The sequence below is a fragment of the Narcine bancroftii genome, chromosome 14 (assembly GCF_036971445.1).
Source record: "Narcine bancroftii isolate sNarBan1 chromosome 14, sNarBan1.hap1, whole genome shotgun sequence".
NCBI lineage: Eukaryota > Metazoa > Chordata > Chondrichthyes > Torpediniformes > Narcinidae > Narcine > Narcine bancroftii.
Window position 1 is genome coordinate 48318416 of NC_091482.1, and position 23380 is coordinate 48341795.

The 23380-nt window shown below is 46.3% G+C and overlaps 1 protein-coding gene across 1 annotated transcript in view; it reads right to left on the reverse strand.

Annotated features, from left to right (window-relative positions):
- Positions 1-14194: 14194 nt before the first annotated feature.
- adamts17 (ADAM metallopeptidase with thrombospondin type 1 motif, 17) overlaps positions 14195-23380 on the reverse strand; it is a 153145-nt gene continuing 143959 nt past the window's right edge. The window contains exons 14-15 of the mRNA XM_069910550.1: positions 21336-21498; positions 14195-19685 (exon numbers count right to left, since the gene is read on the reverse strand). Of these exons, the coding sequence (XP_069766651.1) occupies positions 19510-19685; positions 21336-21498 (339 nt within the window). The 3' untranslated portion in view covers positions 14195-19509. The remainder of the gene's footprint in view (positions 19686-21335; positions 21499-23380) is intronic.

Below are 23380 nucleotides of genomic sequence, written 5' to 3' on the forward strand. Positions count from 1 at the left end.
TCATATTCCTCCTTGAGAACCTTAAATCTCATGCCAGGAACATTAGTTTTTCTAATTTTGGTTAACCCCTACACCCATCTGGTTCCATCTCTCCTTTACCCCGTCCTGCACTTAAATTTATCTCGAACCTTCCCATTGGTCTCTCCCTCTAAAAAGGTAAAGGTTCCATATTGTCAAGTAATACTACATTTAGAATGTAACATGAATGAAATACTTTAACTTTTGTCTACCATAAAGCAGACACTTTGCCCAGCGCCCCTCACAGATACTTACAGCACCTGGTGTTCCTAGACAGTCTCCCCTCCGAGTACTGACCAGGCCTGAACCAGCTTAGCTTCCAAGATCAATCTTAGGCATATTCAGGATTCTGTCTCTCCCACCTTCTCTCCAGTACCCTATCATCTCTTGAACCCCTCCACCATTCCATTTCCTTACCTCCTTCCCTCTTTCATACACAATATCATTCCCTTTTTACTTCAGTCTCAATGAGGGGTCCCAGCCAGAAATGTTGACTATTTCCACCCATGGATATTGCCTGTCTTGCCGAAATCCTCCAGCATCTCTTTGTGTCAATCGTGGCAGGAATGACATGACCTTTGATGAGCTGGTTCACGGCACAAAGTCTTCTGGGAGATTCTGCCTTCGTTGCAACTGGGGATTTCATCCAAGCAAAAATTAAAGCCAGATACCAATACTGCCACTGGAATGGACCTGGGAGGAGTGGTGGGAGTGCCTTCCAGTGCTCCTCCACAGGGTCTTACTGCCCGGCGGTCCCGCCTGCCAGTCCTTTGCTGGATTAAACCGCCTGTGGACTGGGGCGAGTTTTGTTTCTTTGATGACCACAGAGTTCTGAGCCTAGGATGGCATCGCCCACACTGGGCAACCCTGGACTGGAGGGTTGTGGGCTCCTGGGGAGCAGTGGACTGGCACAGGGTACCTGAGTGGGAGGACTCCCAGACCCACTGGAAAGAAGATCCTATAGGGTAATGGACCACAGTTGTCCAGCTCGGTGGATCAAAGACTCACACTAGGCTCCTGAGGACCGGATAGTGGGGACCAAAGATCAAGACAGGGATCCTTGAGGTTATCGATGGCGAGCAGGGTTCCCAAAGTGCCTCCAACGCTGTTTCTTGATCATATTGGGGGCTGCTTACCAGGAGCCAAGGAGGGACACTGCTAGACTAGATAGGAGGCCATGTGGCTACAGAGGTTGGGGAGCACAGGAGGTGCCGAATCATGGACACTCAATGCCTTCAAAGGGACTCTCATTTGCTTCTCCTTCTCTTCTAGCTAGGGGCACCAGACTAGCGATATCTTCTTGTGTGTCTTCACAGGGCAAACAAAGAAAAAACAAGTATTGTGTATCCTCTCCACATGACAATAAAGGAATCTTCAATTTGGTGGCCTAGTCTGGAAACTTAATGCAGAAGGCTGCAGGAAGTGGCAGGCCTGCCATGGACACCAACCTCCCATCCGTTGAAGACGTCTACGTGAGGCGCTGCCTTATAATGTCACCAACATCACTGTGCGTCCTCATAAAAACACAAAAAGAGCTGAAGGACCTCAGCAGGTCTCGCAGTATCCATCGGAGGTAACGAGATATACCGACTTTTCAGGCCTGACCCCTTCCCAAGGTAACCATACCTTGAAGAAGGGCTTAGGCCCAAAACATTGTCTATATACCTTTACTGCAAGACCTGCTGAGATCCTTCAGCTTTTTGCAGATTTCCGTGTTTCATTTTATTAAGTGTCCTCATCACCTTGGTCACAACCTCCTCTCACTGCTCCCTCCAGGTCGAAGGTACAGAAGCCCGAAGACCAGGACCTCTAGGTTCAAGTACAGTTTCTTTCCAGTAGCTATCAGGCTCTTGAACCTCCTGTACTAGCCTGACCATAGCACTACTCCAAGTCCACTGAAAATATGTCTGTACTATTCCTGTATTGTATCAATTTAATTGATACTTATGGTTATTTTTGTGTGCTTTACTGTAAAGCTTAAGAAAACAGTAATTCCAGAGCATCTGACAATGTGTATGACAATAAACTCTCTTCAAGTGAGATGATGTCAGTCATAAATCCTCGTTTAGTTATCTACTCTGGATTAACCAAGTTCTTCTCTTACCTTTAAGGAATTTACAAGTCAAGTTTATTGCCATCGATTGCACAAGTACAACCTGACGAAACGCCATTCTCCAGTCCTCGGTGCAAAACACGCAGACACACAACCAAACATAACACACATACAGACAAACAATACACACGTAGGACAAGTGTTTTATCTATAAAAATAATTGTTTTGTACAAATAAGAGTCTCGGATGGGTAATGAGAGCAGGTCTTTCAGCATAACTGAGGAAAGACATTCAAAACTCTTGCAAAGGTTTTGCCACAAGACTTCCCGTTGCACCTCTTGTTTGGTGGCCTGCTTTAGTCGATCCATTCTCCCTCACTCGGGTATACTATCTGTGTACACAGATGTTAGTTTTCTCCAGATCTAGATTTTCTCAGCAAAAACAATAGTCATCAAAATGTTTTCCTTTTCTCTTTGACTTTTCATGGGTGTTAAGTAAAGTTCTTCCTGAAACCATTCTCCTCCGGCGGAAATGAGCCCCAGGCCCTGTGCTTTGAATTGTCTGAGTTAACTTTCCCCTGCTTACATTAGCTAAAACACAGTGCACCCAAAATATCTGCGGCAATTCGCAGGCAGATAGTTTTCCCCATTTCCTTTCATCCTTCTCATGTCGGTAATGTCAGGCCTTTGCAGGCCTTTTTACTTGCTTCGGTTATTGGAGTCAATCTACAGCAGCCGCAATGATCCTTGTGCCAGTAATTACATTTGTATGGCTTGCCAAAATTAATGCGAGAGGTACCTCCATTAAAAACTCTCTCAATGGACCTGTCCTCAGCCTCCGTGTTATTTACTTTAGTGAACAAAGCCACAAATTGCTTTTCCTTACTTAGTTTACTATCAGCAGACAATTTCCAGTGAAATTGTCAGGTTGTGCACGTTGTGACGTGATTACATTCTAAACTCATGAGTTGAAAATCGGAACACATCTGCAGACCAATTAAACAAGCCATCGTCATACCTGATTCATCAAGTACAAGAAAAGTCCACTGGTCCACTATTGCCGAAACTCCTGGCTTCAATCTTCTGAAGCTCTATTTTTGTACCAGTGGCTAGCTTTTAGTTTTTAATAAAAGTCCTTATTTTATCCAGTCTCTTCCTTTTCTGCAGTTTGCTGAAGACCTACGTTTGTTCGTTTTATAAATCTTCACAGCTGTGTTTGCATTTGCTTATCCACTTTCGGATTCTCTCTTTAATGGAATTACGAATCGATCTATTAATTCTCAATGGGCCAAAAAAAGAACACAGCAACGCAAGCAAAGGAATGCTCCAATTCTCTGCTGGTTGCTATGGTCACCGCCACATGGAGACAGGAGCTGTAGGTGTAACGGGCTTGTGTAATACCGAGGCAAGAAGAGAATCAAAAATTAAAACTGCGGATGCTGGAAACCTGACACGAAAATGGAAAGTGCTGGGGAAATTCAGCAGGCTCTGGAAAGCAGAGTTTCACGTTTCAGATCAGGGAAAGTGAGAGACGTTTATTTTCAGTTACAGAGAGGGTAATGGGAGACAGAGGGGTGGTGGGGAGGGATGATTTGGGCACAGTGGTCATCTGTGGTAGGGTAAGTTTGTTGTCAAGTGACAAAGCATGAAAGACGACAGATTGAAGTAGAAACCCAGCAGGTCAAACAGTGTATTTTATAGAGCAAAGATAAAGATACAGAACCAACGTTTTGGGCTTGAGCCCTTCATCAAGGTGTGAGCAAAATGTAGGCAGGGGCCTGAACAAAATAGTGGGGGGGGGGAAGAGGCAGGGGGAAGAGCTTATCCCCCCCCAGGCAGGAGGTAATACAGTAGGTGAATAAGGGAGGGAGGGCAAAACAGTAAATGGGGGGTGGATGGTTCTGTGTGGGGGAAGGGGGTGGAGAGCTAGAGGAGAGAAAACAGGGATGGGGAAGAGAGGGAGAATGGGGAGTAGGCAAGAAGAAACTGGAGGTCAGTGTTAACGCCATCCAATTGAAGAGCACCCAGACAGAGTATTAGGCGTTGCTCCCCCAATTTACGGGGCGAGGTTTAGGTTTGACAGTACATGAGGACATGTCTGCCCGAGCGTGGGGTACAGAATTGAAAGGGTTGGCCACTGGGAGCTCCCTGTCTCTGATGTGGACAGAGCGAAGGTGCTCAGTAAAGTGATCTCTCAGTGTGCGTCCAGTCTCTCGTGTAGAGAAGGCCAGAATGGGAGCACCAGATGCAGTAGAGGACTCCCGTGGATACACAGTGAAGTGTTGCTTCACTTGAAAGGTCCGTTTGGAGCCACGAAGGGTGGTGAGGGAGGAGGTGTGGGCACAGGCGTGGAACCTCCTGCGGGTGCAGGGGAAGGTGCCAAGGGGGAAAATTAGTGGGAAGGGATGAGTGGACAAGGGAGTCACGGAGGGAGCGGTCCCCACGGAAAGCGGAGGGGAGGGGGGAGGAGAGGGGAAGATGTTGTAGATGGCAGAAATTACGGAGGATAATGTGTTGGAGGCAGGTGGAGTGATAGGTGAGGACAAGGGGAATCCTGTCCTTGTTGCATCTGGGAGCAAAGGGAACTAGGGCAGATGAGCGGGAAAAGGAGGAGATGTAGGTGAGGACTGGGCTGATGGTGGTGGAGGGAGAAGGAGAACACGTCGCCTGATATGGGCTGCAAGAGTTCACCTTGGGAACAGATACGACGAATATCGAGGTCTGAAGCAAAATGGTTCTAGTGATTCTCAAGGTGGGCATTGGTGAGCTACTGAGTTATTATAATGTAAATGATGATCAAGGGCAGACGGCATGCATGGCAATTAGCTGGATTGGATTTGCCCTGATTTCTGTAGAATCTGGGAGGATTAAATGGAATGTGTGGAGAATAAAATAGAGCAAATCGAATCCACGCTGCTGAAGATCCAACTGCGCTGGGTAGGTCACGTCTCCAGAATGGAGGACCATCGCCTTCCCAAGATCGTGTTATATGGCGAGCTCTCCACTGGCCACCGTGACAGAGGTGCACCAAAGAAGAGGTACAAGGACTGCCTAAAGAAATCTCTTGGTGCCTGCCACATTGACCACCGCCAGTAGACTGATATCGCCTCAAACCGTGCATCTTGGCGCCTCACAGTTCGGCGGGCAGCAACCTCCTTTGAAGAAGACCGGAGAGCCCACCTCACTGACAAAAGACAAAGGAGGAAAAACCCAACACCCAACCCCAACCAACCAATTTTCCCCTGCAACCGCTGTAAGCGTGTCTGCCTGTCCCGCATCGGACTTGTCAGCCACAAACGAGCCTGCAGTTGACGTGGATATTTACCCCTCCATAAATCTTCATCTGCGAAGCCAAGCCAAAGAGAAGAGACAGTACAGTAGAAGGCCCTCCGGCCTATAAACCAATTATATCGAATGAACCTACCTACCCCGTACACCTTTGGTACATGGATGGACCTGGAGAAAACACATCCAGACACTCCTTGCAGACAGCACGGGATTCGAACTCAGGTCACTAGTGCACCAACACCATCGTGCTAACCACTACACTATCTGCACCACCCACGGTGGGTGCTTGATGGGCTTTGCAGGGTCACAGAATCTGTGTCTATGCTGGTCTCTCTCAGACTCTGAGTTAAGACTAGCCATAGACTTGATCCTAAAACAATGAACATCTGAAGGAACTCACTGAGGAGTTGGGAAGAGCAGCACCGGAGTGGTTAGTGCAATGGGTTGGAGTCCAGCGCTGTCGGAAAGGAGTTTGTACGTTCTCCCCATATCTGCATAGGTCTCCTCCGGGGCTCCGGGTTTTCCTCCCACTGTTCGAAACATAGGTTAATTGGGTGGCTTGTGGGCCTGTTACCATGCTGTACAAAAATAAAAATTAATTTTAGCACCATAGATAGAACACGACATCATCAAAATAGGCCCTTCAGCCCTTCTAGTCTGTGCTGTCTAGTTCTTCTGACCTGCACCTGGACCACACCCCTCCATCTCCTCTGTATTTACTCACCCAAAATAGGTGACCACAGATGATCTGCAGAGGATATGATGTCTGTTAAGTACAAGTAACTTTTAGAAGAATGTGGCATTGATGGACTGATTGAATTAAAGGAATGCTTTGTATTGATTAGATCAATGGCAGGGATTGGTCAAAACATGATGACTAATCATGACTAAAAATGGGAAGGTAAAGGTCAGAAGCCACTGAATACCTGGTATAATAATCACTAAATGAATCTGGTCTCCTACCATGTGCTCAGATAAACTAGTGAGCAAGAACCTGAAGTAAGGAAAATTTGCAGATCCTTGGGGTAGCGAACAATATACAAACATGCTGGCAAACCTCAGCAGGTCGTGCAACATCCAGAGGTAGTTAAGGGGAACCAGTGCCTTAGGCCTGGGCCCTTCATCAAGAATCAGGCAGCTGCCTGAATTTAAAAAGTGGGGGAGGAGGAAAGGAGGAAGGAAGGAGGCGGGGGAGGAGCACAGGCTCACAGGTCAGAGTTTGTGTGTGGACACAGATGGGAGGGTAGAGGAGAGAAAAAGCGAAGAAGCAATGGGGAGAGGGCAGAGGCTAAGAAGGGTAGTTTCTGAAAGGAAAAGGAAGATGTGGGGAGCTGGAGTCAAGGAGACAAAGGGGTCAGGAAGGAGAATGAAGGAGGGAAAGGGGTTGTGGTGATATGACCACTAGCCTACTGCCAGGGATGATCTCTGTACCTGCAGGAAGACCACCTAAGGGGCTGAATCCACCTGGCTGGCTGTCAATCAGCCGACTCGAATATAAGCCTGAGCTGGCCCCTCCTGAGCCAGTCACTCTGGAGCCACCTCAGCTGAAACGGGGTGTGTAGACTTTTAGCAGATAAAGCTCGTAGTAGTCTTTTGTGTTTTGTGTCTGCTTGCTGCTACCACAGCACCTCACAGGGGTTAATGGAAAATGAAGGTCAACTTTAATGCCGTCTGTTTGGGGACTGTCAAGATGGAACATAAGATGTTACTCCAATTTACGAGTGTTCTCAACTTGGCAGTACATGAGGCCATGGTCAGATATGTTAGTGTGGCAATGGGGTGTGGAATTAAAATGGTTGGCCAGTGAGAAGTCCTTGCTGAGACAAGGTGCTCAATGAAACATGGGTTACCTTTTACTTCCTGCGAGACCTGCTGAGTTTCTCCAGCATATTTGTGCATTGAACTTGTGCCTTGACTGATGACTGTGGGTGCGGAGAGTGGCTGACTTCCAGCAGCAATGGGAAAATGCCTCTCTGCAAATGTAGGATCTGGAGAAATGCAAAATAAAAATTGTCCTTTCCATCAGAGAGCCTGCTATTGTTTGTCGGATCAAAGCTGAAAAGCACAGGTGGCAACGTTCACCGACTGAGCAGACAGCAAAGAAAATACTCAGCAGCTCGAGTCCAAGCAGAGATTGAGGGGGTTAGTCGATGCGGAGAGATCGAGTCGACTGGGACTGTTCTCGATGGGATTTAGAATAATGACAGGGGTTCTTAGAGAAACATATAAAATTATTAAAGGCATAGATAAGGTAGAGGTAGGTAAATTGTTTCCATTGGTGAGGGCGACCAGAACTAAGGGATGCAGCCGCACAATTCAGGGCAGTAGATTTAGGACAGAGATGAGGAGGAACTGCTTTACTCGGGGGAGGGGGGGGGGTGAATCTGTGGAATTCGCTGCTCATTGAAGTAGTGGAGGTGACCTCAGTGAATATATGTAAGACAAGGGTTGGGTCGATTTATACATAGTAGGGGAATTAATATGGGGGAAAGGCAGGGTTGGTGGAGATGAGCCAATCATCAGATCAGCCATGATCTGAGGCAATGTTAAAGGCAATGTTACCAGCTCGGTGAACAGTTGTGCCCTCTATTACTAGTCTTGTTGATTATAAGTAACAGGCAGTTATCAAGTACAGCAGGATTCAAGCAGATGAACTAGACCACAGTGATATGTAGCAGGACATGTGGGATTAAACAGCTCAATGTGAATTCTTTGTTCATTATTTCTCTATAATATGGACATATCTCCTGCAGCCAGAACTTCATATGTTACTTAAGGAGAGAGGTCAAATCACAAAGCATTCAGTCTGAAAATCACTTATTCTGATTTTGCTCAATTTGTTCCCCGTTACAGAAACATTAGTGTTAAAGTAGGCTTTGTGTCCCAGGGCTGACAAACTGTGCAGACCTCCTCTGCCAGAGCGCACGTGAGGCACTGCGTACCACCAGCAGCAACCTGTGCCCCCCTGAGCTCACCACCGCCCCCCCTTCCCACTCTCCAACGACAATATGGCAGATGGCCATACCTGCCTCAGCGAGAGCACAGTGGAGCAGGCCAGAGATACGGGAAGGCACACCTGCAACTGAGGGGCCAACCTGCTGAAGGAGCAACGTACATTGGGCCAAGAGACTCGGCCACTGACCTGCTCTTGTAGCCACAGTATTTGGGTGACTGGGCCATTTCTGGTCAACGGTGATTCTGTGGAAGTTGATGATGACGAACTTCACTGATTGTCCTGCCTTTGAATGTCCTGGGCAGGTGCCTAATCTTGCTGGATGCAGTTATGGGTTGACATTTCTAGGGTACCAATAGTCTCTGTCATGTATGAGACCCATACTTTTTGTATATCCAGAAACATCCTCAACAACAAACTCAATCAGGGACTCATTTAAGGATTCTTACTTGTGCACTTTATTGATTTTCTTTGTCCTTTCTGGATTGCACAGTTTGTTTACATTTGTTGCCCATTTATATGTATATGCTGTGTCGTTTTTTTTCCCGCACTACCAATAAGTGGTAAATCTACTGCCACTGTGGAAAAGAAATCTCAGGGTTGCATGTACGTACTCTGACAATAAATCTGAAATCTGACATTTGATCTTCATTGGGCCACAAATTAAACTATAATTGCTCAGACTTCAGGAGCTGAGTCACAGGGAAAGGTTAAGCAGGTTAGGGGTTTATTGCCTGGAGCGTAGAGATGAATTAGGGGAGATTTGATAAGAGGAATTTAAAACTAGGAGAGGTATAGAGAGAGTAAATGAAGGTTGGGTTTTTCCACTGATGGTAGGTGAGATACAAACCAGAGGTCAAGGGTGAAGGGTGAAAGATCAGTGGGGAACATTACTGGGAACAAATTCACACGGCGAGTGTGGGAGTGTGGAAGAAGCTGCCAGTTGAAGTGGAGAATGCGGGCTCAATCTTAACATTTAAGAAAAATTTGGACAAGTACATGGATGGGAGGGATATGGACTGGGTGTAGGCCAGAGGGACTAGGCAGAAAAATAGTTGAGCACAGACTGAAAGGGCCCAAAGGGGCTGTTTCTGTGCTGTAATGTTCTGTGGTTCTCTGGTTCTAAAGTCCCTGGTCTGAAAAAAGTGAAGCCTTCAACTGACAGTAGAGTGGAGGACAAGCAAGAAAAGCAGACATCTCTCTGCATGTCTTTTCCTTCAGAGGGCAGCTCAGGTGAAGCAGGTCAGCATCAAGTGAACAGCTCAGGAAGGAAGCATTAACCATGTCTAAAGATGGGGATCGCAGTTTGTAACATAATGTGAAAAGAAGCTCGAGAAAATGACAAGCCAGATTCAGGCTAGCAAATTAGGAAACTGAATTAAAATTCAAATGTTGTTTACAAATTTGCTGATGACCCCACGGTTGTTGGCAGAATCACAGACGGCAATGAGGGAGCGTACAGGAGGGAGATAGATCAGCTGGTTGAATGGTGCAACAACAACAACCTTGCAATCAACCTTAGCAAAACCAAGGAGCTGATGGTGACTTTCAGGAGGGGGAAATCTGGAGAGTACGAATCAGTCCTCATCGAGTGGTTAGAATTGGAGAGGTTCAAGATCTTCAAATTCCTGGGTGTCAACATCTGCCCTGGTGCCTCCATATTGATCCAATCATGAAGAAGGATCGCAGCAGCTATACTTTGTGTGGCGATTTGGTATGTTACCGAAGACTCTAGCAAGACCGCAGAGCCCACCTCACTGACAAAAGACGAAGGAGGAAAAACCCAACACCCAACCCCAATCCACCAATTTTCCCTTGCAACCGCTGCAACCGTGTCTGCCTGTCCCGCATCGGACTTGTCAGCCACAAACGAGCCTGCAGCTGATGTGGACAATACCCCTCCATTAATCTTCGTCTGAGAAGCCAAGCCAAAGAACCAAGGAGAGCAGTCTGACCGGTTGCATCACTATCTGGTACAGAGGTTCCAATGCACAGAAAAAAAACTGCAAAGAATTGTTACCTTGGCCAGCGACACCATGGGCATCGGTCTTCACTCTATCGAGGCAGTGTCTTAAGAAAGCAGCCTCTATCTTCAAGGACCCCACCACCCAGGCCATGTCCTCTTCAGATTGCTACCAAGGGTACAGGGGCCTGAAGACGAGCACCCAGTGGCACAAGGACAGCTTCCTCCCCTCTGCCATCAGATTTCTGAATGGACAATGAACCACAGACACCACCTCATTTTCTCCCACTATTTATTTACTTATTTTGAAATGTAGCTGGCAGCCATATTTGTACAGTGATGCCGCCGCAAAACAATGAATTTCGTGACATGCTCAAGACAATAAATCATGATTCTGCAATGAGAGGCATTAATCATTTATTGGAAGTGAAAGGAAACACGATCCTGTTTCAATGCTAAGGAAGTACTAGGTGGAAACGACAATAAACAAATCAGCAGAGCTGACTGGCCAAATTCCAGCTCACACTTGTGGGCACCTTGAGGGACAATCGTCCAATTCAGTGAGGCTGTGACATGACATGGAGCCACTTGAAGCTAGCACCATCAGAAATTCTTATGAACTATAAATTTGAAGCTGTCACTCTACCGTTAATACTTGTGTAATAGTTGATCCCGTGTAAAACTCGACTCCCCGATTTTTGGCCCAGATTGTCCGTTCATCCAAGCCCTCGACCGCGGATTCTTGCCCCGGCTGCCTGTCCATGTGAGTGCCTGACAACCTGACCGTCCGCCATCCATCCCGACCACGGATCCTCGCCTCAATTGCCCGCCCACCAGAGATCCTGTCGCCCCGGCCATGGATCCTTGCCATGGCTGGCCGTCCACCGGAGCTCCCAATGCCCCAAAAGCGGATGCTCACCCTGGCCTCCCACCCACTGGTGCTCCCAAAGCTCTGACTGCAGATTCTCGCCTCAGCTGCCTGCCCATCAATGCCCCAATTGTGGACTTATCACCCGATTCCGACCATCCAAGCCCCCGTTGCCTTGAACAATGCAGGTACTTAAAGGGGTCAAAAGTAATATCCATGCAAAAGTCGACCCCTCCAAAATTTGACCCAAAAAAATTGATCCCCAAAACTCGACTGTTACATGAGTATATATAGTTAAAGACCTCACTGACAAAAGGCAAAGGAGGAAAAACCCAACACCCAACCCCAACCAACCAATTTTCCCCTGCAGCCGCTGCAACCGTGTCTGCCTGTCCCGCATCGGACTTGTCAGCCACAAACGAGCCTGCAGCTGACGTGGACTTTTACCCCCTCCATAAATCTTCGTCCGCGAAGCCAAGCCAAAGAAGAAAAATGGTGCAATAGGTGCTCTTGAAGCGATACACAAACTCACTCATAGATTCTACAATTCATAGCATTGACAGCTGGATCTATCCTCGTGCCCTTACAATACCAGACAAAGCGAACTGATGAAACTGGAACGTCATGGAAGGGAAGTGACTGCAAATACTGTGCCTGGGATTCCCATTGTGGATGTCCCCACTCCGTGACATCTACAAGGTCACCTTGAACAAAATGTGGGATGTCAGCCTGGAACCTGAGAGCACAGAAACAGGGCCTTTGGCCAATCTAATCCAAGCAGAACTATTATTTAGCCTCGTCCCAATGGCTTGCACCTCGACCGTAGATCTCCACCCCCCCCCCCCCCCCGATCTACGTGCCCATTTACATTTCTCTTAAATTGAACCCATACTTAGCACCTCCTCTGGTACCTCATTCCAGCCTGAGTGAAGAAGTTCATTTCACCCTTAATCCATGTCCTCTTGTTCTTGTCTCACCGATCTCAGTGAAAAAGCCTGCTATCTATATCCATCATAATTTTGTATACTTCTATAAATCTCCCCTTATTCTCCAATGGTCTAGGGAATAAAGTTCTCACCCTCTCAATCCCGACAACATTCTTGTAAATCTCTGCACTCTTTCAATCTTATCGATGATCTTCCCAGAAACCTCTCACCACTTGTTGAGCCCTGACTCCCACTGAAGTCTAAACCTCTACACGTGCTCAAACTACCAGGGAACATGACCCATTCTGTGCACATCCACAGGTGAATGTGATCCAATGCTGCTTCATAGTAAATGCATGTACACACATTGCCTCTGTATTGGTGACAACATAATCAAATGTCTAAGCCACTATAGACAAGATGTTGCATGGCAAGAGTCTCAGTGAGAAGGGTAGACATAATAATACTGAGGACGTTTTGAGTACATCTGCAAGTAACACTGCCATCGGAGAGCAGTGGCAATCATCAAAGACCCACACAACCCAGTACAGGCCTTCGATAAGGTCCCACATAAATGACTGGCTTCCAAAATCAAGGCTCATGGGATTGAGGGCAAAGTATTGATGTGGATTGAGAACTGGCTGGCAGGTAGAAGACAGAGAGTTGGGATAAATGGCTCGTTTTCTGAGTGGCAGGCGGTGACCAGTGGGGTGCCACAGGGATCTGTACTGGGACCCCAGCTGTTCACAATTTACATTAATGATCTAGATGAGGGGATTGGATGTAATATCTCCAAATTTGCAGATGACATTAAGCTAGGAGGGGGTCAGGAAGCTCCAGTGTGATTTGGATAAATTGAGGGACTGGGCAGATACATGGCAAATGCACTACAATGTGGATAAATGTGAGGTTATCCACTTTGGTAATACAAACCGGAGGGCAGATTACTATTTGAATGGCAATAGATTAAGAGATGGGGAAGTGCCTAGGGGTTCTTGTACACCAGTCTCTGAAGGCAAGCATGCAGGTACATCAGGCGGTTAAAAAGGCAAATGGTATGTTGGCCTTCATATCAAGAGGGTTTGAGTATAGGAACAAGGATACCTTACTGCAGCTGTACAGGGCCTTGGTGAGACCCCACCTGGAGTATTGTGTGCAGTTTTGGTCACCTTATCTAAGGAAGGATGTTCTTGCAATGGAGGGAGTGCAGAGGCGATTCACCAGGCTGATACCTGGAATGGCAGGAATGACTTATGAGGAAAGATTGCGCAAATTGGGATTGTACTCACTGGAGTTTAGAAGATTGAGAGGGGATCTCATAGAGACATAAAATTCTGGCAGGACTGGACAGAATGGATGCAGATGGGATGTTTCCAAAGATGGGAAAATCCAGAACCCGGGGCCATGGTTTGAGGATAATAGGCAAACCATTTAGGACCGAGATGAGGAGGAATTTCTTGACCTAGAGGGTGGTGAATCTGTGGAATTCATTGCCACAGAGGGCAGTAGAGGCAGGTTCATTAAATATATTTAAGAGGGAATTAGATCATTTCTTCAGTATAAGGGTATTAAAGGTTACGGAGAGAAGGCGGGGACGGGGTACTGAACTTTAAGATCAGCCATGATCTCGTTGAATGGCGGAGCAGGCTCGAAGGGTCGAATGACCTACTCCTGCTCCTATCTTCTACGTTTCTATTCTTGCTGCTGCCATCAGGAAAGAGGTATCGGTGCCACAAGACTCGCACCACCAGGTTCAGGAACAGCTGCTTCCCCTCCACCATCAGACTCCTCAACCACAAACTCAATCAGGGACTCGTCTAAAGACTCTTACCTGTACACTTTTTTTTGTTCTCTTGGTATTGCACAGTCAGTTTGTTTACATTCATTATCTGTTTACAGTTCTTTATTTGTTTACATGCTCTGTACAGTTTCTTCTTTGCACTACCAATTAGTGGTAATTCTGTCACATCCGCAGGAAAATGGAACCTCGGGTTGTATGTGATGTCAGGTATGTATGCTGACAATAAATCTGAAAATAAATCTATTGATTCCTCGAATATTTCCCTTAGCTAATAATGCCAATGCAGTAATTCAACTCACCCAATGAAAGCACCACAAACAGCTCATCTGATGAAAATAAATTTAATATGAAATATTTTGCAAAATACTCTTCCATTTACGGGAGGAAGGGATCATTTAGTCTTGTTACAATTTCTCAAGCATTTTTTGTATTTTCTGCCTCGTGTGATCTCTAAATATACTGTAGGTCATCAATACAGTACCCGCATTAATAGAACTGCCAACGTGACATTTCACTCTGCAACGAAAAGCTAGTCATAATGAATATATCTCAGTATCACTTGGTGCTAATACAAACACCTTCTGACGGAGATTATTGTTCTAATAGGATAGCACCATGTGGAATATAGTGGCAGTCACTTGTGCAATTAATATTCAACAGTACATTTATACATTGCCTACTGTGATAACTGTAATAAAACAAGTCATTGTTGCAAAAATAGCACCACTAAAATAAAGATCAAATAAGTTGCAATCATACAAGCTCTGCCACACACGGAAATAGGTGAAGCTTTTCACCGCTGATACTCTACAGCAGGGGCGGGCAACCTTTTACCATTCATGGGCCGGATGGAGTCAGTAGTTGAACGGTGGGACATGGTGGGGGGGTGGGGGTGGCACTGGACTTGTGGTGGGGGGGGGGGAGAGGCGGATAAATTTGGATCACGATTGCGGGCTGGGCGCACATGGCAACTTTGATTGAGTTCCGGGCCGGATACATTTGGATTGCGGGCTGCATTCGGCCATAGGTTGCCCACCCCTGCCCTACAGTTTTAAAGTAGACTCATTGGTTAAGATAAGGCACAGACACAGAGGGTGTTCCACACATTTGTTTTCATATGGTCATGCAAGGTGCGAATCCTTTAACAGGTTGAAAAGCCTGAGAGACGGCTGTTCTTCCATGGGGAGATTGCCTCCCTCTGCTAGCTTCTACGATTAGCTGATTGTGGCAGATCTTCCTGAGTTCTAAACTCAGTGCCAGGAGTGTGGAAATGGAACATTGATCCTCTTATTTATTTTTATCTCATGGTAATTTGAACAAATTAAAATACACTCACAGTTGAATGTCGAGGCTTCAGCTGGGAAGGAATTGCAGGAGGAACTCAGTGACTGTCAGAAACTAAAAGTAAAACACAAGAGTCTGCGGACACCACAGTTGAAGTAAAAACGCAGTGCTGGAGAAACCCAGCAGGTCAAACAGTGTCCTTTATGTAGCAAAGATAAAGATAAATCACCCACGATTCGGGCTTGAGCCCTTCATCAAGGTGTGAGCAAAATGTAGGCTGGCAATGGTTGGCAGGGGAGGGGGGTGGGTTTAACTACTGATCATATCACAGAACACCATGATCACATCAGAGAAGTACATCTTATGTAAGGGAAGTTTATGTACACTATTTGTATAACTTTTTTATTCAATATTATTTTTGGAAAAAGTCCGAGTTATGATTTAATTGCTTAATTATTCTAATTATAGTATTTGAGGTCCTGAATGAAACAAATTATGTAATAATTATGATTTTGCTTCTAATTTACAATTGATATGTGATTTATATTATCATTAGTTTACCTTGTGTGAAGGGGTTTTTGTTAAACTCAATAAAACTACTTTAAAAAGAAAAGAAAGCAGAGAGTGGTAGAGGAAGGAAGGTATTCGACCTGGAGGTGGAATTCTGCAGGGATCTGTTCTAGGACCCCCTGTTCTTAGTGATCTTTATAAACCACCTGCATGGAGAGGCGGAAGGAGGGGGTAAGTTTGCAGATGATACAAAGGTTGGAGTTGTGGATGGAGCTGAAGGTTATCATTTGGCTGCAAAAGAAATATAAGGTACAGAGTTGGATGAAAAAGTGGCAGATGGAGTTCAATCCCGAAAAGTGTGAGGTGATTCATTTTGGAAGGACAAACCAGAAGGCTGAGTACAGGGTTAATGGTCGGTTACATAAGAGTGTGGATGAACAGAGAGACCTTGGGGGGGGGGGGGGTCTAAATCCACACATCCCTCAAGGTCACTGAACAGGTTAATAGTTAAGAAGGCCTATGGGATGTTTGGACTTCATTAATAAGGGGACTCAGTTCAAGAGTCGAGAGGAAATGTTGCAACTCTACAAATCTCTGGTGACACCACATTTAGAGTATTGTGTTCAGTTCCGGTCACCACATTATAAGAAGGATGTGGAAGCTAGGGAGAGGGTGCAGAGGAGAATTATCAGGATGTTACCAGGTTTTGAAAACAAGTCTTATGAGGTAAGGTTATCAGAACTGGGAATTTTATCTTTGGACCGTAGAAGGATGCAAGGAAATTTAATAGAGGTCTACAAGATTATGAGGGGGATAGATAGGGTGTACAGCCAGTGCCATTATCCTAGGGCAAGAATAGCAAACACCAGAGGACATACCTGTATATACAAAGTGAAGGGAGGGAGGTTTAGGAGAGACATCAGGCATAAATTCTTATGCAGAGAGTTGTGGGTGGCTGGAATGCCTTGCCAGGAATGATGGTGGAGACTGAAACATTAGGGGGATTTAAAAGACTCTTAGACAGGCACGTGGCTGTAAGAAAAATGGAGGATTATGGGGTAGGGAGGGTTTAATTTTTTTTTAAGGAATACATGGGTCAGCAGAATATCGAGGGCTGGAAGTCCTGTTTTATGTTCTATAATTCGGATGCCTGCCTACATTTTGCTCATACCTTGATGAAGGGCTCAAGCCTGAAACATTGGTTATGCATTTTTATCTTTGCTACATAAAGTACAATGTTTGAGCTGCTGAGTTTCTCCACCATCGTGTTTTTACTGTCAGAAGCAGCCGAGTGGCTCCAGGAACTCGGTTTTTGCTCCAGGTTCCAGCATCTCTTGTCTCCGAGGTTTGAGCTGAATATGATTGAACTGTACACAGGAATGCAGGTGATCGTCAATCTGTCATCCACATGAGGGTGTTTGCTGAGCAGACTGTGTGCGTTGTTTGTGTCGGTGTACAAGTCGTGCGTGACTTAGTGTTTGTGTCAGTCAGTACAGGTTGTGTATGTTCAGAGTCGGTGAAAAAATGCATGAGTTAGTGACTGTGAGTGTGGTGTGAGTCCGTGTAGGTGTACAAGCTGTGTATCTTCAGTGTTGGTGAAAGTGTGTGTGTGTGTGTGTGTGTAAATCAGTGTAGGTGTACACAATGTGGATGTTCGGTGTTAATAAAATGCTGTGTGTGAGTTAGTGATTGTGCATGGTCTGTGAGTTTGTGTAGGTGAGTCAGTAGAGCTGTATATATGTGTGCGTGTGTGTGTGGAATGTGGATGCTCACATTGTTTTAGTATCAAGTTTTTTTTGTGTCTTTCCTGTTTCAATTTCCCCATGTATGCAATAAAGATCATCCTTTGTTAGCTTCTCTGTAAACCCACTGAACCTGATTTAATCTCACAGAACAATGTGTCAATGTAGGTACTGTATATATTGTGTGTATGCGTCAGTATTGATCGATATGTTGAATCTACTCCACACACGTGTGGGTCAGTGTATGTGCGCATATGGTGTGCATACACCTGTGAGGTGTGACTTAAGGTGGGTTGATCTCTGTACGTGTGTCTGTGAGTTGAGTACCCCACTCAGCTGGTGTGCCTGTGCGCTGCGGAGAAAGGCAGTGGCCAAGAATGTTCCGGAGGCTTTTGACCGCCACAGACTGAGGCTTCAGGATTCACAGATTTCAGTGAGGTCCAGAGGAAAACAGGTGGCGCCGTAACTGCGTTGCGCTAACCGCTACACCAACCTTGCCAGCCATTTCGAACTGTTTAAGTATCTCCCCTGTCTGACTGCATTATTAAAGAAAAACCTGGTCCTCTCATACCTACCCCTCAGCGAGGGTCGGCAGATGTTTAAAGGCCAATAATTTTAAATTTCTTGCTGGAGAATAAATATGTTAAAAGAGCTGTTAAAGTATATTTTAAGGGGCATCCATTATGGACCTGTGGAATATGGTGTGTATGTGTCAGTGTAGGTATGTTTCATGGTGGACACGCATGCATGTGTGAGTGGGTGCATGTATCTGTGAGGTGTGCCACAGGGAGTGTTATCTCTGTCTTTGTGTCCATGAGTTGTGTACGAGTGTGCTTGTGTACATGTGCTGTGGAGAACAGCAGCGGCCAAGAATGTTCCGGAGGCTCCAAACCTCCACAGCAATGCAGCCCAAGGCACAAAGTGTCCGAGGCTGCAGGAATCCAATTGTTGAAACTGCCCACAGTGAGGTTTTGGAGCAACATGTACCTGCCAGTCAGTGAGTGAATGTGATTTCCTCAGCCTACATTAGCCACATGTGGGATTGGTTTCATGTACAATAGGCTCTCAGCAGGGAGGGTGGAACAGACCAAACCACATTTGGCCACCGTCAGCTACTTCACTGCCCGTCCCCTGGAGCCCTGCAGTGGTCAGCGTTCTCAATGTGCCATCTGTGGTCGGCGGCAGGGGGCGCTGGCTGGTGCTGAATGCCACGGACCTCCAACACAAGGAGCTGGAGCACACACGCTGTGGCGCACAGGAAGGAGGGGGAACGGAGCGGGGTTGACCACTATTGCTAGTCACAGGCAGTTGCTCCCAACCACCATCAGCTGACAAACCCTGGCCCCCTGAGACTTTTGCCTGTTCTCCTCAAAGATTCGTGGACTCACTGACAGGATTCACACTACACTGAAAGGGCGGTTTGCTGGCCTAAAAGCAGAACACTTATGAAAAGGTTAAAGAGAATTATTCAAGTTTGCCTTTACATTATTACCAACCGCAAATACTCTGCTATAAATGAAGTTATCAAGTTGCAAATTCTTTCGAAGCAAGTGGTTTGATCAATAGTCTGGATGCCAAGGGTTTTTTTTATTACATTATTCATTTTTTTTCCCAGAAGTATGAGAGGGTAAACAAACAGTGGATTGAGATTCTGAACACATTTCCACCTGAAGGTGCATTGAAGAGATTTTTTTCTCACATCTCCTTCGTTGTCCTCTGCTTCCTGCTGGAAATAGTTCAAGTGCACGATGTTAAAATGCAGCAAGAAACAGTTTGTATCATTTCCCATTGGTGAAAAAGGAGTTGCTGTTTCAGCTTGCTTCTCCCACTGGTTAAAGCCACGCTGTCAGTGTGGCAGTGATAGGCAGGTGCAGAACCCACTCACCTGGCATCTCGGGGAGGTCACTGGCTCAGCTTCGGACACTGGAACAGCAGCGCATGCAGCCTTCCCCAATACCACAGGGTGCGTTGGCAGAGTGTGGGCAAGGATGGTGGTGGAGTGAGCTTGCAGTCTCCCAAACAGTGCTCTCTTCCAGTTTCAACAACCGCACATCCCCCAATTCTGTTCAGGATGAGGCGGAGAAAAGACTCTTCTTCGATGATCTCACTGCTGCAGAAGCACCTGTGATTCACTCCTGCGACGCAGCTGGCTTGCGTGGAAGTCCCGGCAAGTCTGGCAGCAGTGCTGGTACCATCGCAGGTCCTGACACAGGTTCTTCTCTCGGATGAGCCTGCAGTAGGCTGCCCAGTCATCACCCAGGCACTTGTATGTCAGGGCAGCTGGCGGGTCAAGGGAGAACGTTACAAAAGGTTCTTAGTGCGTTACAGCCTCGGATTTCACTAAACTGTGTAATATACAGACCCTCAACCCCAGCTCAGTTCCTTTGATCCAAACCACATTGGTCTCAGTCTCACAAGCCTGAACTGAGGGCATTAAGGGCATCTGGTGGAGAACTGAGCTTAAGTTTTCCACTGTTGATCCCACTACCACCACCACCACCACCAGACAAAACCCACACGGTGGAAACCCATTTAATGTACCAACCGGTCTGGTCTGCCTTAAGGGAGCGATGGAGACATTCACCAAGCTGATTCCTGAGGTGGTAGGAAGATAAGTGACTGAGCCTAAACACCCTTGAGATGAAGAGAAAGATGAGCAACCTAATTGAAATGTGGATGTGGATTGATAATTCCCCTGGAGTTTGAGGTCATGCTGTCAAAATATAGACTGAGAAGGGAAACGGGTTTTCATCCAGGGGCTGGTGAAATCTTCGGGATTTTGAATCCCTAGTTCAAGTTTACGGGTACTGAGAGAAAATTTGTTTTGCATGCAATTCATATGTGCTACAATAAAAACACAGTACAGATGTGGGGTTAGAGAGAGAAATCAGTTTGAACGGAGCAAAGGCAACACGGTTTTACTCATGTGAAGTTCACTAGAAATCTGGTAACGTAAGCGATCTGAATTTGGCAGCGGGTGATCTCCCACTCGTGACCCTTCTTCCAGACGGGAGGGCGGGGTGAATTGAGTGGGATGTGAAACATGGAAATATGCAGACGTGATGACTGCAGTAAAAATGCACAGTGAATGCTGGAGGAACTCAGCCGGTCTCGCAGCATCCAATAGGAGGCCAAGATATTTTACTGATATTTCGGGCCTAAGCCCTTCCTCAAGGTTTAAGCAACGAATAGGCAGGCGTTTGAATAAAGACTGAGAGAGAAAGGAGGAAGCATGGAAGGAGGAGGAGTCCAGACCAACATGCAAACTCAAATGTGTGTGACCAGGGCTGCCAGAACTTTTGCTAAGGGAGCGGGAAGTGCGGTCAGAGTTGATGGAGGGGAGGAGGGTTTGTGTGATGGTCTGAGCTGTGCACACAACTCGGTGTGAGTTTTTGCGGTCTTGGGCAGAGCTGCTGCTGAGAATATTTAAGACAGAGATTGACAAATACTCAGCTTTATGTTCAGTGGGTGTGGGGCAGAGGTGTGGACAAGTGGAGTTGAGGTAACAAACATCAGCCATGATTTACTGAATGGTTGCATTCAGTAGATGGATGAGGGCCCCCATAACCTACTCCTGTTGTTCGTGGTCAAGTTTTCATTTTTAATTTAGAGATTCAGTGCAGTAATAGGCCCTTCCAGAACCTGAGCCCGTGCTCCCCAAGTACACCCATGTCAATTAACTTACTAACTCAAATGTATAATGGTGGGTGGATGTTCAAATAGGGGAATGGGGGAGCAAATTGGGGGTTAAATGAGAACAGGGATAAAAGATGATGGGTAAATCGGGAAGGTAAACAAACATTGTGGCCTGAATCAGATGGGGAAGATATATTGGGCTGCAATAAATCAGGGCAAAGTAATCCAGGTTGCCTGGACAGATATCAATTTTACAAAGCTATCTACGGTCCAGCGACCGGCACAGGCGCTCACCAAGACTGGATGATGTGACACCTCCATTGCAGGCCTTCTGGTGGCATTGCTTGTAAGCTGGTGGCCTTGTTAAGGAAGAGCACTCATTGCCGTGGCGACCGCTGTTTCTGTGCATGCACTGGACCACCCGGGACTGCAGCCCTTTCCCACACGTGGAGGAACACTGCAACCAAGACCAAGACCGTTACTCAGGCCCAGAAAATTCACCTAATCCTCGCTCACCAATGAGGGATTGGGGAAGATCCTCCAAATTTCATTATCTATCTATAACTTCTAATCGCCCTGAAAGGATGATTGGGTAAAGACAGATGGCTCCGACTTAATGCACAATTGGAAAGAATCTATCTGCTAAGTTAGTGAGGAGATTTCCCAACCCCTGTGGCCCTTCCTGAGCCTTTGAAAGCTGATGGAGGTCAGAAGCCACAGGTCTATGGTTTCCAGTTAGCTTCCCACATGGTTATTGGCCCAGGATGAATTTTCGGAATCTCCCTCACGACTCTGGAGAAGGGAGGTGAGTCCACATCACTCATATTTAAATGCACAAAAGTGCTGGAGAAACTCAGCAGGTCCAGCAGCGTCCATAGGAGGCAAAGATATTCCACCGATGTTTGAACCCTTCACCAAGGAACTGTAAGTTGACATCATTCACCTTTAACCCGGTTAATTCTCGAATACTTTGAACATAAGAAATATGAGCAGGAGCCAGCCATCCAGCCCACTCCACCAGCCAATGTGATCTTGGCTGACCTGATGATAGGCTCATTTTCACCTATCTGCATTTTCCCCAGAACCCTTAATTCCCCAACTATGTAAAAACCTTGTCTTAAATGCATTTACTGAAGTTGCCTCCAGCGAATTCCTGTGGTGAGGCACCGCTAGCCAACTGCAGGGGGACGACCTGTGTACCTGCAGGAAGAGCAGTGGAGGACAAGACAACACCTGGCTGTCTGTCAATCAGTTGATCTGAATGGACCAAGCCCCACCCAGTCAGCTGCCAATCATCTGCCAGGATATAAGCCGCATCCGGCCCCTCGAGGTCAGTCACTCGGAGCTACAGCTAACTTCAGCAGGGACTTCAAGTGGAATAAAGTCTGTTGATCAGTCTTTAAGTATTGTGTCTGCTTTTCTGTATGACAGCGCACCACAGATTCACCACCCTCTGGGAAAAGCAGTTCCTCCTCATCTCCATCCTACATCTAATCCCCTGGATTTTGAGGCTATGTCCCCTAGTTCTAGTCTCTCCCACCAATGGGAACAACTTATCTTTCATAATTGTATACATTTCTACAGTATAAGATCCCCTCTCATTCTTCTAATTCAAGTATGTCCCAGATGACTCAATCTCTTGGATCGTTGCTTCAGATTAATTGACATTGTCTAATCAGTGTCACCTGATGTTGGTGCAGGTCCTCATTATTTAAGCAATAAAAAAAAGACTAAAAGGATCATCTTAATTCTTTATATTAAATTCAGAAGTCGCCTCGTGGAAGGGGGTGCAGAAATTAGTTTTGCCCATTCTGTTTCTCCCACTAATGCTGCGCGATGTGCTGTGTTCCTCCAGGAGATTGCGTGGAGCTTCAAATTCCAACACCTGCCGTCTCCAGTGTGCCTCTGGGACCACAATGGTCTGATATCAATCTTCTGCCTGCCTCTCCCACCCTGCAGTGAGGGCGGCACTTAATTATGAATTGACTCTTGGGACTAACTTCTGAACAGCCTCCACTGTGACTGTTTACGGGAAACTCCGAGGCATTGAAGAAATCATATAGAAGTGGGGAATCTGAAGGAAAAGCCATCCATACATTCAAATTTCCGATACCAGCTGTGAATAAAGCATGCATCTAAGGTGATAACTGAGCATCGGACCAGAAAGCTTTAAAGTAGGAAATAAAAAGCTTTTAAAAAGCATTGGGAGATGACTGAATGAACTGCTATCCTCAAGCACTGTGTTCTTAGACCATACAACATTGCAGCACAGTACCTTCAGTCTACAACGCAGTGCCGACCTAGGCAAACCTACTTCACCACTATCCAAATATTCCCTC